Source organism: Scophthalmus maximus, chromosome 13, assembly GCF_022379125.1.
Source record: "Scophthalmus maximus strain ysfricsl-2021 chromosome 13, ASM2237912v1, whole genome shotgun sequence".
NCBI classification, from domain to species: Eukaryota; Metazoa; Chordata; class Actinopteri; order Pleuronectiformes; family Scophthalmidae; genus Scophthalmus; species Scophthalmus maximus.
Window position 1 is genome coordinate 5,834,485 of NC_061527.1, and position 13,359 is coordinate 5,847,843.

At 47.6% G+C, this 13,359-nt stretch overlaps 1 protein-coding gene across 4 annotated transcripts in view; it reads left to right on the forward strand.

The window, feature by feature from the left end:
• The window catches only part of lrp8 (low density lipoprotein receptor-related protein 8, apolipoprotein e receptor), a 150,385-nt gene that overhangs the window by 129,014 nt on the left and 8,012 nt on the right, over positions 1-13,359 (forward strand). For all 4 annotated transcript variants that reach the window (XM_035648150.2, XM_035648151.2, XM_047336906.1 and 1 more), the window contains exons 14-17: positions 4,729-4,870; positions 7,443-7,595; positions 9,068-9,493; positions 12,215-12,283. In XM_035648150.2, the coding sequence (XP_035504043.2) occupies positions 4,729-4,870; positions 7,443-7,595; positions 9,068-9,493; positions 12,215-12,283 (790 nt within the window). The remainder of the gene's footprint in view (positions 1-4,728; positions 4,871-7,442; positions 7,596-9,067; positions 9,494-12,214; positions 12,284-13,359) is intronic.

Sequence of the window (13,359 nt, forward strand, 5' to 3'; positions counted from 1 at the left end):
AGTAGCAGGGTAGACCCGGGGGATAATCATTTTTCTAAAGGCCAGCGAGCGTAGAGTCACAGTTGAGTACGGCAATCAATGAAAACCAATTTGAGGGTATTTATTGAGTCGGTGTGCGGGAGCCCGTCGAGTGCAGATGGTGCGGGAGGTGGCGACGAGAACGAGAGGGGAAGAAAGAGGGAAAACGTGGTCAGCAACACACACCGCGATGATGAGAAGCAAAGGGAAGAGGGGACATCCATCATGTCCAGTTGCGTGCGTGCGTGCGTGCGTGCGTGCGTGCGTGCGTGCGTGCGTGCGTGTGTGTGTGTGTAAAAGAGATGACTAAAACCAACGTTTCCCGGGCACCAGTGAAAGTTCCCTTCCCTGGAGATTAATGGCCCTCAGCTCTTCTGGTCTCCGTTCTGTTCTGGTTATGATACAGAAACAAATTTAACGAGTTTCTCGGTTCAAGTTGTGAACTGAGACGCTGAACCTTTTCCTTGCTCGTTCAATTTAGTCTTCGTCTTATCTGGGAAATTAGCTTCTCTCAGAGCCTCGTTCTCTGTGGAACACGCTTTACCTTTTCCATCCGATCATGGTGAAAGCATTTTGTGGACATGAGGATGTTGATAAGAATGTTTTCCACATATGAATCGATTTGATCTTTATTTTGGTCTGATGAACATCTGCTGCAAACACAATATGTCCTTACCCATCACTCACACCTGATGATATTGGAGTTCCACCAAAGAAGTGTAGGCTGAAGCCGAAGCTCATGATTCCTACGATCATCACCAACAACTCTTTAATCTGTTTAGGACACGAAGCTCCATACAGATCATATCCGATAACTAAAGACACGCATGGCTGCTCATGTCCTGACACAACTCTCGTTGGCACACACGTGGATACAGTAAACCTATCACAAGAGGTCATTTATCAATCAGATTATTATGGGATACCCAACAAGTGTCTTATCTATCGTCTTACTACTAAACATCGCATCATTTTTAATGAGGTCTGGATCTCAGCCGCAGTACAGTTATATTTCAAGTGTCCCAGCGGACGGGAACGAGCCGTACTTGAGCTGCGGTAACTATTTGATAAATGGACATTATTATTATTTATTTTTATTTATTTTTTTCGAGGCAAAACTGTCAAACTGATTCCCGGTTCCAGCTGCTAAAAAAATTGGATTTGGTCAAATTGTGAGCAGATTGTGTGCACTGTCATGAAATCCTCAGAGTCGATCAAATTTTACTGTACAGAAGCTTTATATTTGAGCATTTGACAGATATGAGGTATTGTGTCTGCACCTCATGTTCCTGTGTGTCGCTGGATTCACGAATCATCCGTACACTTCACATTAGTACTAATGTATCGATCTTATTTTTTTCCTCAACACCGCGGAGGGAAAGAGACAGAGTTCCTGTAGTTTATCAAAGTCTCAACACGCCACCGCCAAACACACACACACACACACACACACACACACACACACACACGTACAAACCCTCCCAGTCTGCGTCCACCCCCTGCCAAGACTCCGAGCCCCCGAGGAAATGTAGATCGCACGGACGTGCGGAGAGTAATGTTGTGTCTTTTTTTAGCTTTAGTATCATCGCATTATTTCTTTATTCCCCTTTTGTGTGACTCGAGGGGATAGAAGAGAAGATGAGATGTGTTTGGGAGCAAGATGCCGGGAGGGGCGCTTGAAAGCGATAAAATACGACCAGGAAGAGAGAGGGGGAAAAAAAACTGATAAAAGGCGTTTGTCCTTTTGTCATGAACTCGACACAGTAGGAGGATTTACACAGGTTTTAAAAGCTCAGCATCCAAACAGGTCCTATTAAATAATACCATATTTACGTTTACTTGCGTTAACTTTACATAAACAGGTCATATTGCTGCAATGAAGAGATGTTGTCGGCGAGAGCTGGTCAGTGCTCACGGACTGGAGCACGGACCAGCCACGCCCACGCAGCAGGACAGGGGTCTGAGCAGGTTCAAGTGAAAACAGGCACAATACTCTGTGTTGAAGATTTTCATGTATTTATTCATTTAACGTTTCGAGAACAAAATCGAAATGTCGACATTTAAGTTAAAATGTCGAGAATAAATTCGAAATGTTCTCAACATTTCAGCTTTATTCTCGAAATGCAAGGTTCTCTCACGCAAGGTTCTCTCACGCCTGGCCCTAATACTCTTCCGTAGTTGAAGCTCGGCAGAGATTAACAGAAAATCTCTCTTAATAAAATACTTGATTCATACACAGATCTAACACCAAGCCCACGCTAATATTTCACAACTCGCCGTTGGACGCGACAAAGAAAACATGTCAAACCCAAGACAAAAAAAAAAAATCAAAGGCTTCAAACAGTCGAGTGGCTCGGCTTTGTTCCAGCTTTCATTTGTACTTTTCTGGCACGACATCTAAGTCGACAGGAGAGGCCCCGAAACGCTCATCAGGCCGATGTGTCGGGGGGGGGGGGCAAGGCCCGAGCATTTGTTCTTCTGGTACAGAATCATGACAAAATCATCAAGGGGTTGTTCCCCCCGCGACTTCGCGTCCATCCAGATGCGGCGCACTGTCATCTCCGTGACGACCACAGACGGACAGCGCTGACTGAAGGGATGCGACGCAGGCTCGCGTTCAGGAGAGCTCGATCTGCTCTATCCTTGAACTCAAAGAAAGGGATTCACCTGGGATCCTGCAGAGACCCGCTCGGGCCTGCTTTTTCCTTTTGAAGCTCTTACGGTGGCGGGGAGGGGGAAAAAAAGCGACAGATGCGGAAGACTGACAGAGGAGAGAGTGAGATGGGGAAAACAGAGGGAGAGGCTGACAGAGAGGCCGAGAGAGAGAGAGAGAGAGAGAGACGTGCGCACGAGGACAAAGACAAAAGGGGAGAGATGGAGTGATAGGTTTCAGTGTTGTTTCATCCCCGTGGATGATATTTGTCTTTCATTTTTTTCCCCCGCACCGCTGTCAGATGAGTAAAGGTTATGTGAGTCGGAGAGACGGGGGGGGGGGGGGCGATAGGGAGCTCGGTGAAAAGATGGAGAAGGAAAAAGGTGAGAGAAAGTTTAACGCCCACCGATAACCCAGCATAAACTGAGAGCATGGATTACAGCAGTGACTCGCGCTTAAATCGCATTCCCGCTCATATGCACACACACACACACACACACACACACACACACACTGGACAAATCTGTGGTTGGACCCCTCGCAGGTCCTTGACCTTTTCATTGAAACCCTAAATCTCTAAACACAGACTCGGCTGAATGATAAAAAAATCTGATCTCAGCTTTCTTCCGCTATCATTTTCCTGCGTTTCGCTCAATTGATGTCGCTGCAGTTGCCGTGGAAACCACGATGTGCTTGTATCCCGACACCCGGTCGTGTCACCGGAGAGCGTTGTGAAGGGGTGTTAGGGAGCGGAGGAGAAACGGATGGGGAGTGAATCAACGGGGCAACGATGAGAGAATAGCATCGCTGGTCTGAGCTCGCTGCGTTTACTTCTTTGTGAATGAGAGCATCTAATGGAGGATCAAGTCATTTTTTTCTACTTTAGTAAAGGGTCTTTTAAATAATGACAAAGCAGAAAGGGTGTGTATACACCAGCAGCTGGAAGTCCAAATACACTTACAAATGATGTACCATTTCGCCATATGCAGCACCAGTGACTTAATGAAGTGTTTGGATCCAGTTCTTCTCAGTGAGGAAGGTTCAGCTCAGACAGACGAGGCGACGAGGCGACGATTCTCGAGCCGAGGCGTTCTCTGCAGGCATCCGAGAGGAAGATCGACACAGACGAAGAAATGGGCAGAGTTCATGAAGCTCTCTGGGGGCGATATCTCTTACTCGCGATGACACATAGCCCATGAAGCATTATAGACTCGTTTGTTTTGCATGGGAAGCTTCCGCGGAGGCCTGACGGGAACCATTAAATCATCCCCCTCGGGACGTAACGCGTGAGTCATGAGAGATGTAACCTTGGTGATTTGTGATGAACATAAAGACCAAACGGCCAAGAGCGGAAAGTGGGCATAGATAGTCGTAGAGAAAATATCTCAATAACATTACCAGGTCTGGTTGATTTTTAGGCAGCCATGACTTTCTTTAATATAACTTTGACTCAACACCCTGGGGAAGTGTTTTCACACGTGCAGTAATAAGATCCCCCCCCCCCATCAAATACATTAAATATAACAAAGTTGGTAAATTTAAGCGCATGTGGATTTAATTGAACAGTCAGTGTTGGGATCTGCAGCAAACTGGAGCGTGTGTTTGCTGTTACCCTTTCAAGTCTTGCAGGATTCCCCTGTGCCGTTTCCTTGGACAATTAACTGTTTATCATATTGGCAAACCAAATGCCATTCATTCTAAATAAACATATTGCAGCAGTGTGCAGACGATGTTAAATGTTCACATGGGATACATTTACATTTTGGAAATAAGGAGCACGCGAGGCTGAGTCACAACAAATCTTCTTCTTTGGGAGCACTTTCACACATGACACAAATATTATACGGCGAAAACAGTAACTTCTTTCTTTTAAGGCGGAGTTTGAATTCCGATTTTTCACTGTGAAGAAAGACGTTAATAAATAGCTGCGGATCAACATCATTTTATGGATTTGTATTTAGTTTGTTTGTTACGCCGCCGGTGTGTGAAGGCCTTTTAGGGTTCAACATCACATGGTGTGCACTCTTACTCTTACTCTTCGTCTTCCTTCTATGCAGGATCGCATCTACTGGACAGACTTGGAGGACGAAGCGATATACAGCGCCAACAGACTGACGGGGCATGACGTCGCGAAGGTGGCAGAGCACCTCAACAACCCCCTGGACCTAGTGGTGTTCCACGAGCAGAGGCAGCCGAAGGGTAAGACGCGCAGGAAAGATGCTAAATCAGACAGCAGCTATGACACGGACATATGTTGTTTGTTTTGTTGATGGTACAGTGTTGATCATTTCTAGGGCACACGCACACACACAGCAGACCAATAGGACGAGGAGCTACAGGTGACAGGCTTGCATTGCAAAAGTGTGAATAATGGCCTCTGATCACGGCAGCTCCATGAACCGTTCACAAAATGAAGTTTAATATTTACATCTCTCTATATTGCTCCTCGCTAACAGAACCCTTGAATTATAGGGTATCTTGTCAAATCTGTCCAAAACAATGAAATAACAGAATATTTGTGATTGCATTGATAGGAGTATGTCGGGTATGTCAAAGAATGTGTTTAATGGATCTGTGTGTGTGTGTGTGTGTGTGTGTGTGTGTGTGTGTGTGTGTGTGTGTGTGTGTGTGTGTGTGTGTGTGTGTGTGTGTGTGTGTGTGTGTGTGTGTGTGTGTTTGTGTGCGTGTGTGTGTGTGTGTTCGTGTGTTTGTGTGTGTGTGTGTGTGTGTTCGTTCGTGTTCGTTGGTGTTCGTTGGTGTTCGTGTGTGTGTGTGTGTGTTTGTGTGCGTGTGTGTGTGTGTTCGTGTGTTTGTGTGTGTGTGTGTGTGTGTGTTCGTTCATGTTCGTTCGTGTTCGTTGGTGTTCGTGTGTGTGTGTGTGTGTGTGTGTGTGTGTGTGTGTGTTTGTGTGTGTGTGTTCGTGTGTGTGTGTGTGTGTGTGTGTGTGTGTTCGTGTGTGTGTGTGTGTGTGTGTGTGTGTGTGTGTGTGTGTTTGTGTGTGTGTGTTCGTGTGTGTGTATGCGCTTTGGCGTGTTTGACAGTGTGTTCAAGCTATTTGTTTCCGTGAGTGTGTTTTCGTGCCTTGTTTTCTGCCCTCGCCCAGAGCTCAAAGCAGTCTCGTCCGGGCGTCAGTGGGGAGCTTATCGCGTTCTCTCATTAATAAATCAAGAGTTCTGCTCAAAGAATCATCGCAAAAAAATGTTGCGTGTTTTCTCCAAAAATCCCGACAAGAGGAAGCCATGAAACATTTTTCCATTTATTTTTTCTTTTGTTATCTTTTTCTCTCTCTACTTTTCACATCAGTTTCAGTCCGTCAGTTAATACTCTACGTGTATCTAAGCAAAACCAAACCAACAACTCCATACATCAAAGCATGGTACCATAATATCCTCTGGTGACCCCATTCAACACGTGCCCATCTTTTTTTGACACACTTCACACAGAAAGAGCCGCTCTCCCTATCCTCTCTTTGTTCGGCCTTTTTTATTATTTATCTACTTTTTTTTTTTTTTATCCGTCCAGCTGTGCTTTGAAGCCCAGGTTTCCCTTTTTTTTGTTGTTGTTGTTCTTCTCCTACACCTAAGGGAGACGGTGCAGAAGGAGAGCAGGGGGCGCAGCGGAGCTATTGCAACTTCAGAAAACATCGTTTTCCAGATGTTTTAGTCTCAGCCCTTTACAATCTTTCAGTTTTCTTTACCTTTACTTTCCGTCATCACATCCTTTCTTCCCATCTTCATCCAACAGGTGTCACCTTTTCTCTATTTCCACTCCCCCCCCCCCCCCTTTTTTCTGCCACTATACAATTTAAATATGTTGTCAGAGTGTATCACGGCGTTCCCAAAAAAGCTTCATTTCTTATTAATATGGAAAGCAGGTATATCTGGAGCTCCTAAGAATTTCATTTAGAGAACTGTTCCTTATTTTTCTACTGTGCTGGTTGTGCAGAGATTCGTCGGGGGATTCTGTACACTGAAGCAACACACGCATTCCCAGATTATTAAATTCTCACTGTGCGTCGCGAGCGGCGTCGCTTCTTCCCCCGACGGTTCCTCTGATGTGCCGCCACGCGCCAAGTCAGTAGGCAGAGTCGACCGCGACCTGACCTAATTTCTGGTGCACTCCCCCCACATTGGCAAGAGGAGCAATGTTTTTGCATGACTCTCGAGTTGGGAAGCAACATGTAAATTTTTCATTTGGGTAGAGAGATTTTTTGAAGAAGAAGAAGAAGAAGAAGAAAAAGGAAAGTGTAGAGACCCTTGTCTTAACCTGAGCATCTCTTCACTGGAGCAGAAAAAAGGGGCTGTGGAAAGGAAACATGTTCCTAAATAGAATACTGTGAAAGTTCTGCCGTTTGTTTTTATGTCGCTCTGATCCTTTTTCTCAGTAAGCATTCGCCTGAGGACGTTACGGTCTCAATCGCGAGTTTCAAGTCTTCCTCAATACAGCGTGATGCTCATTTTGACGTTAAATTGACGATAAAGCACCGTATGCATTGGGGCGTGGATACAACGTGACTGACAGCTGGTACCGGCCAATCGGTCGGTAGACGTGTCGTGGACGACCTCTCAGTCGGGCCCACCACCCACTCCTCCAAATACATATATTTCTTTCTTGTTTCAAAATACCAAGATGGCGCTGGCGACACTGCTAAGTTCAAAGTGGAGTTGGGACCCAAAACGGCGCCTCTGTCTTTGATTCATAACATGTTTTTCTTCCTTTCTATTCAGTCCTCGTAATCCTCGTGTGACGTCCGCTTGTGTCTCCCCTCCAGCCCCTGACACCTGTAACATGGGCAGTCTGCCCAACGGTGGCTGTGAGTACCTCTGCCTGAAGGCCCCGCAGATCACGGACCACTCCCCCAAGTACACCTGTGCCTGCCCCGAAGGCACGGAGCTGGGGCCGGACATGAGGCGCTGTGCCATCGGTAAGTCGGCCGCACCGCGCACCGATAAAACCACGCAGCCAGTCCACGAGCCCCGCCCACTTGAAGTCCGCATCGCTGTCACGTCACCGGTGACGTGAAAGAGTCACACGCCAGAAGGATATTTAACTGGAGTGGAGTTTCACTCACTGCTAACGGGAATCCACCACGAATATGAAGTATTTATAGATATCTATAAATAAATGTTCCGCTTTAAACTATTCAGTACATTTGAGGGGTTTCTTACACGTGGATGGCTGTGGGGAAACGTACCAAACTGGTTAATGTCTTTATTATGCCTGCAACCAACGATTATTTTCATGATCGATTAATCTGTCCATTATTTCCTCGATTGATCAATTAGTAGTTTGGTCCATAAAATGTAGTTAAGTTGTGAATCGGGTTTCCCCAAAACTCCAAGATGATGTTTTGATTTGTCCACACACCAAAGATATTTAGTTTATTGTCATAGAGGAGCAAAGAAACCAGAAAATATTCACATTTAAGAATCTGAAATCAGAGAATTCGTACGACTTAAAATAGTTGGCGATTCATTTAGTAATCCATTACTAATCGATTCATATATTAACTGTTGCAGCTCTAGTCTTTATCGGAGTCAGAACTAGAGTCTTCCTGTAGTGGTATTCCCATGTGAGCTCTTCCCAACTTCTGTCACCCCCCCCCAGCTGACTCGTGCCCCCAACCCACCTTCACCGTTTTCTCTGACCTTATTTCACCACTCAGCCTGCCCCCGGTCTGGATACAGTTAATAGTTAAGCAGTTGTCCTTAATGCATTCCCCCCCCCCCCCCCCTTTTGTTTTGTACCTCGTGTTTGAGCAGGTGAGAAAAAGGGAAAAAAGGGGGAAAGAGGGAAAGAGGGAAAGAGGGAAAGAGGGAAAGGCAGATGATGTACAGTATGTAGGCCACCACGCAGTCAGTATACCCTCCCCCCACATCGAATCACTTTTTATACTGTCTTTCAGTTGCCTAATAACACAAACAGAAAGGTATGACCATATTTAAAAATTGTGGGGAAAGTAATAGCTGAGCAGAGCAGCCACGTTAGCCATTGAGTCACACTTGATAGATAATAAGATCTTTTGCTATTATATTTATCTGACTTTCAGTGCAATCATTTATTACAATTTTTTGTTATACTGTACACACGGTAACACAGTTATTGTTTGGAATATCCTTTCAATGACTTTACAGTATTTATGATTTTGTGGTTTTGCCCTACTTTATGACAAAACATTTCCTGACTATTATTTAATTTGTATTTTATGTATTTTATCACCAGCTCTTTTTTAAACCAGCATGTCTTCATCTGTTTATTTTGATTTCCTGCTACAGTACATGCTGTTTTTAATGATGCAAACAGCCGGAACACTACGGAGAGTGAAAGCGCCGTTGTGATGTGCTTGTCGAAATCCCGAGTGCTGACGATTGTCTTTGTTCCGTGTTTCGCGTGCAGTCCGACCCAGAACAACCACGACAGCTGCACCAACCACCAGCGCCGCCACGGCAACCACTACAACAAGCACCACGGCGACGAGCACAACCGTGTCCACCACCACGACTCCCCCCACCACCACCACCACCACAAGTACCACCGCAAGCACCAGCAGCACCCCTGCCGCCGCCACGCCGAGGCCCACGACCAGACGCCCGACGACGACGACGGCGACGACGACGGCGACGGCGGCAACGGCGGCCTCTCCCCAGAGACCCAGGAGCACCTCCACGGAGCAGCCTCGGACCCCCGCCGCCACCAGCACAGAGGCGACCAGGTTCAGCAGCACAAGGAAGGCGTCGACGACGTCCACACACACGCCGCTGTTGGGCCCCGTGGCCCCGAACAGCATTCAGCGAGAGAGCAACGGCAACCTCTCCCACAGAGGTGAGGACGAAGGAGCTTGAGTTTGTGTGAAGTGAGTGGGACCATACAGTGTGCGTGTGTGTGTGTGTGTGTGTGTGTGTGTGTGTTCCGTATGCCATCACTACAGCTACCAACTGCCATTAAAGCAGCATGGAGCTGAAAACAACCACTTACATCGGTCCCCCTCCTTCCTCTGGCTTCCCCTCCGTCTCCCCATCTCTCTCTCTCAGCGTCTCTACAGTATGTCGTCTTTCTCTCTTTGCTCTTCCCTCTTGCAAACACACACACACACACACACACACACACACACACCCCCCCGCCAGTGTGTCTCTCGGTCCGCCTGCTGTGCGTCCCTCATGAGCAGCGTGTAAACAGAGCTGTCAGAGCTAACAAGCGACAAGTCCCCTCCATTCTCGCCTCCAAACCTCTCATCACTCATCCTCACTTTCTGACAGCCTCCCTCGCTCTCTTTGTCTCTCTCGCCCTCTCTCTCTATCTTTCACTCTCGCGCTCTTTCTTTTTTGGGGGGGGGGGGTTGTTCTCGCACCGACCGAGCTTTGCCGGAATAATTCTTCCTTTTACAGTTTGTTGCCCAGACGAACAATGACAGCGGAAACTCGACGGCACTAACAATGACTTACAAAGCCATGCCAAGTCCTGAATTGCATTTGGAGGCGGAGAGTAAACGCTGCGAACACAACAACAAAAAACCAACTAAAAATCATAAACCACCGCGCCGCACGCCACATGATCTTCTTGTTGAAAATCAGTGTTTTCAGCTCTCTTATTCTCTTTAGCCTTGGCTACATGGAGACATCAACACGAGGAGCGTGGATGTCAAACAGCTCCTCTAAACAGAAGGACGACGATCCTCTAAATGTCACCATGCTGCGTTTGAACTCCGATTTTTACACTATTGCATTCGCGTCAGAGACATTTCTCATCGCGCCGAGGAACCCGGGGAGCGAGGCTGAGGGATGGGAAAGAAAAACAAGGTGCGCGGGGGACGGATACTGAAAGTTTTAAACGGGCGGCGAGAGTTGGAGGAAAAAAAAGTGAAAGAGACGAGAGGAGGGCGGGGAAATGAGGGAGAAAAAAAAAGGGGGCGAGGAGTAAATCTTAAGGGATTGTGGAATAAGAAAAGGGTCGAGTGTGAAACAATAAAAGGCGCCGGAGGAGCGACGAGGGTGAACAGGGAGCTAAAGGAACATGACAGTCCGGCCTGCGAGCAGGGACGATGGGAGTTCAGAGAAAAGAACGATGCGCTGCTGCGGGGGAGAAACAGCATTTATGGGGATGAGAGGAGACGGGATGGAAAAGGGGCGCAGGAGAGAGGAAGTGACTTTCCGGGAAATGAGAGAGAAAGGGATGCTCCGGCTAGTCTCGCCACTTCGGTGGGCCTGGGTGTTGCTCTTTCGGGGAACGAGGCGCGCTATCATTTCTGACTCGGTGCGCACACTTTGTCAGGTCCGCCGGCATCGGCCTGTCTTTTACGCGTGCGCGGCGCGGCGGCGCCGGCTAGGCACGGTGAGGGCGAGGAGTTGAACCGGGTGAAACCGGGCTGGCGCTGATGCCGGTTACAAGTCATCAGTCTTTAAGCAGCGCTGGACGAGACTGCAAAAGTGACGTCCGGCTGTCGGGCGACGGGTTCACAATGAGAGCGGTTTCTGTTCGAGGCACGACCGGATAAACTTTGTATTCCAAAGTTTATGCGGTCTTAATGAGGCCCCTCTGTTTGATTTAAATAAAATCAAGCGAGGGAGAGAAAAAAGCTGGTCTCAAACGTAGGACTTTCCCCTGGAACCACTGCGGAGGAACTGCGGGAGGGAATTCTGTGCTGAAATATACGACAGTAAGATTCGGAGGATGGCTGTTAATTCAAGTGCCTCAATATGAAGACGTTGACTGTAATACTGTTCACTGTGCCGTAGGTAACCCCGACGCATGACGGTAGTTTAATTTAAATATGGCTGGACTGAGTGCGGGGTTCATCAAGGGGGCCGCTCGTCCTCCGTGCGACCGTCTTTCATGAGCTCGGATGTACGCCTCGATGGCGTGTCCCATCAGTCACGTCCCGTTCTCCTCCCAGGACGAGTCTCCACCGGGTCGGTGTGCGCGGGAGCGACGTCGCCGTGATTCGGTTTCCGAGCCCCGCCGCCGATGGACGCGTTGGGAGCAGGATTAATGCCAAAGCCTCGACGCTGGGGCCGAAGGGGAGCGGCGGACACAATAAGTCCCCACTGTGCGCGCTGTGACACACCACGGAGACATGCTGTGTGACAAAATGAGAATGCGTCTCCCACACAAGGTCATTGTCACTGAAGCTCGCGCTCGAGGTCACCTTGTAGTCTCCCGCCGTGTTTTGTGGTGCGTTTGCTTCCCGGGGAAATCCCCATTTGCCTTTTGAATTGATATCGGTGCGCAGTCCGATGCGTTGCTGGCTGAAATTGCATTTGTCTCCTCTTATATTAAAAAAAAACAACATCTCATTGCATTTACACATGTGGCATGATGTGATTCGTCAGCATCGTCCACTGTCCGCCGGTGCAAACTAGATGGATTCTCCGCCCGTATTTGATGTTAATATGTTCGGTGCTTTCCAGCGTTGTTTCTTTTTCTGCTGCGGCAAAGTTCCTCCCTCTCTCGAAGCAAGGCCCCCATCGGGGGGAAGGGGCGCTCGCGAGCCAAACTTTTTTGCTTTAGTTGTTTATGCTTTTTTCTTGCTTCTTCTGTCCAACTCAGCTGCGAGCGACCACTACCTCATAGGCAACAACATCACGGTGGCCGTTCTGGGGATCGTCATTCCCATCGGTGAGTACTCTGGGAACTGTCTCGCCGTTTTCTGGCTGTTGTCTTCGCTCTCGGCCGGCCTGCTTCTCCCCTCCTCGCTTCTCTGTCTCTGCTTGTCGCTCGATACCTGCACGTTGTGTTTGGAGATGTGTCTGACTATGTGTGTGTGTGTGTGTGTGTGTGTGTGTGCGCGCTTCTGTGCCTGCATGTGTGTGACCGGATGTTTCTACTTCCCACTTGACTGATTAAAATGAGCATATTTCAGATGTAGTAACAGAAAGAATTTGTGTCGGTCACAGCTGTGACGTTTGACTGTGCCATCAACAATGATATTTTGAGCGAGTGAAAGAATTTAATTCGCGGACAGCTGCGAGGGCCTTAAGCCCGCGCTGATCGTGCAGTTCGCTCACGCAACAACCAATCCATGGGCTCTGGCCCATTGCCGTGACCCGGCGGACTGAGTCACACAGTAGCCGGAATCAGTTTTAGAGAAGGAAGGTGTGATCTGAAGGAGTGAACGGGGGATTATTGAGATGAAATTGTGCTTTTTGGCCCCCGGAGCGGCGGAAATGTCTGACCTATAGGAAATAACCATTTTAGTGGAAAAAAGATAAATATTATTATGCCATCGCACCATAAAGGGTCAGGTGTGCAAAGAGAACGAGGTGTTCCTCCAATCAAACCATCTAACTACAGTTAGTCTGTACTATTACATCTGAACAAAATCTAATTTTGCGGAAATATGAAAAAAACAAAAAAAAAACTTCACGCCTACCATAACAGAGAAATGACTTAAATGTGCAATAGCAGCAGCACGTCATTAATTGAAATCTCTTTCATCCCTAATATTGAATACTTTGATTAGTTATGGGAACTCAAGCACATTTTAAAGCTATAATTTTTTTTCTCCCTCCCTCTCTCTCTCCCTCTTCATTCGCAACAATTGAGAAATCAGCTCATTAAAACAACTCCAGAGACTGTTAACCCTCTCCAATCCATCCCCCATTCCGTCCCTCACTACAGCCATAACCCCCCAGCTTTGAAACATTAATTACTGCGGAGGTCCGCCAGGGGCCAGATTTCTCCGCTCAGATCCA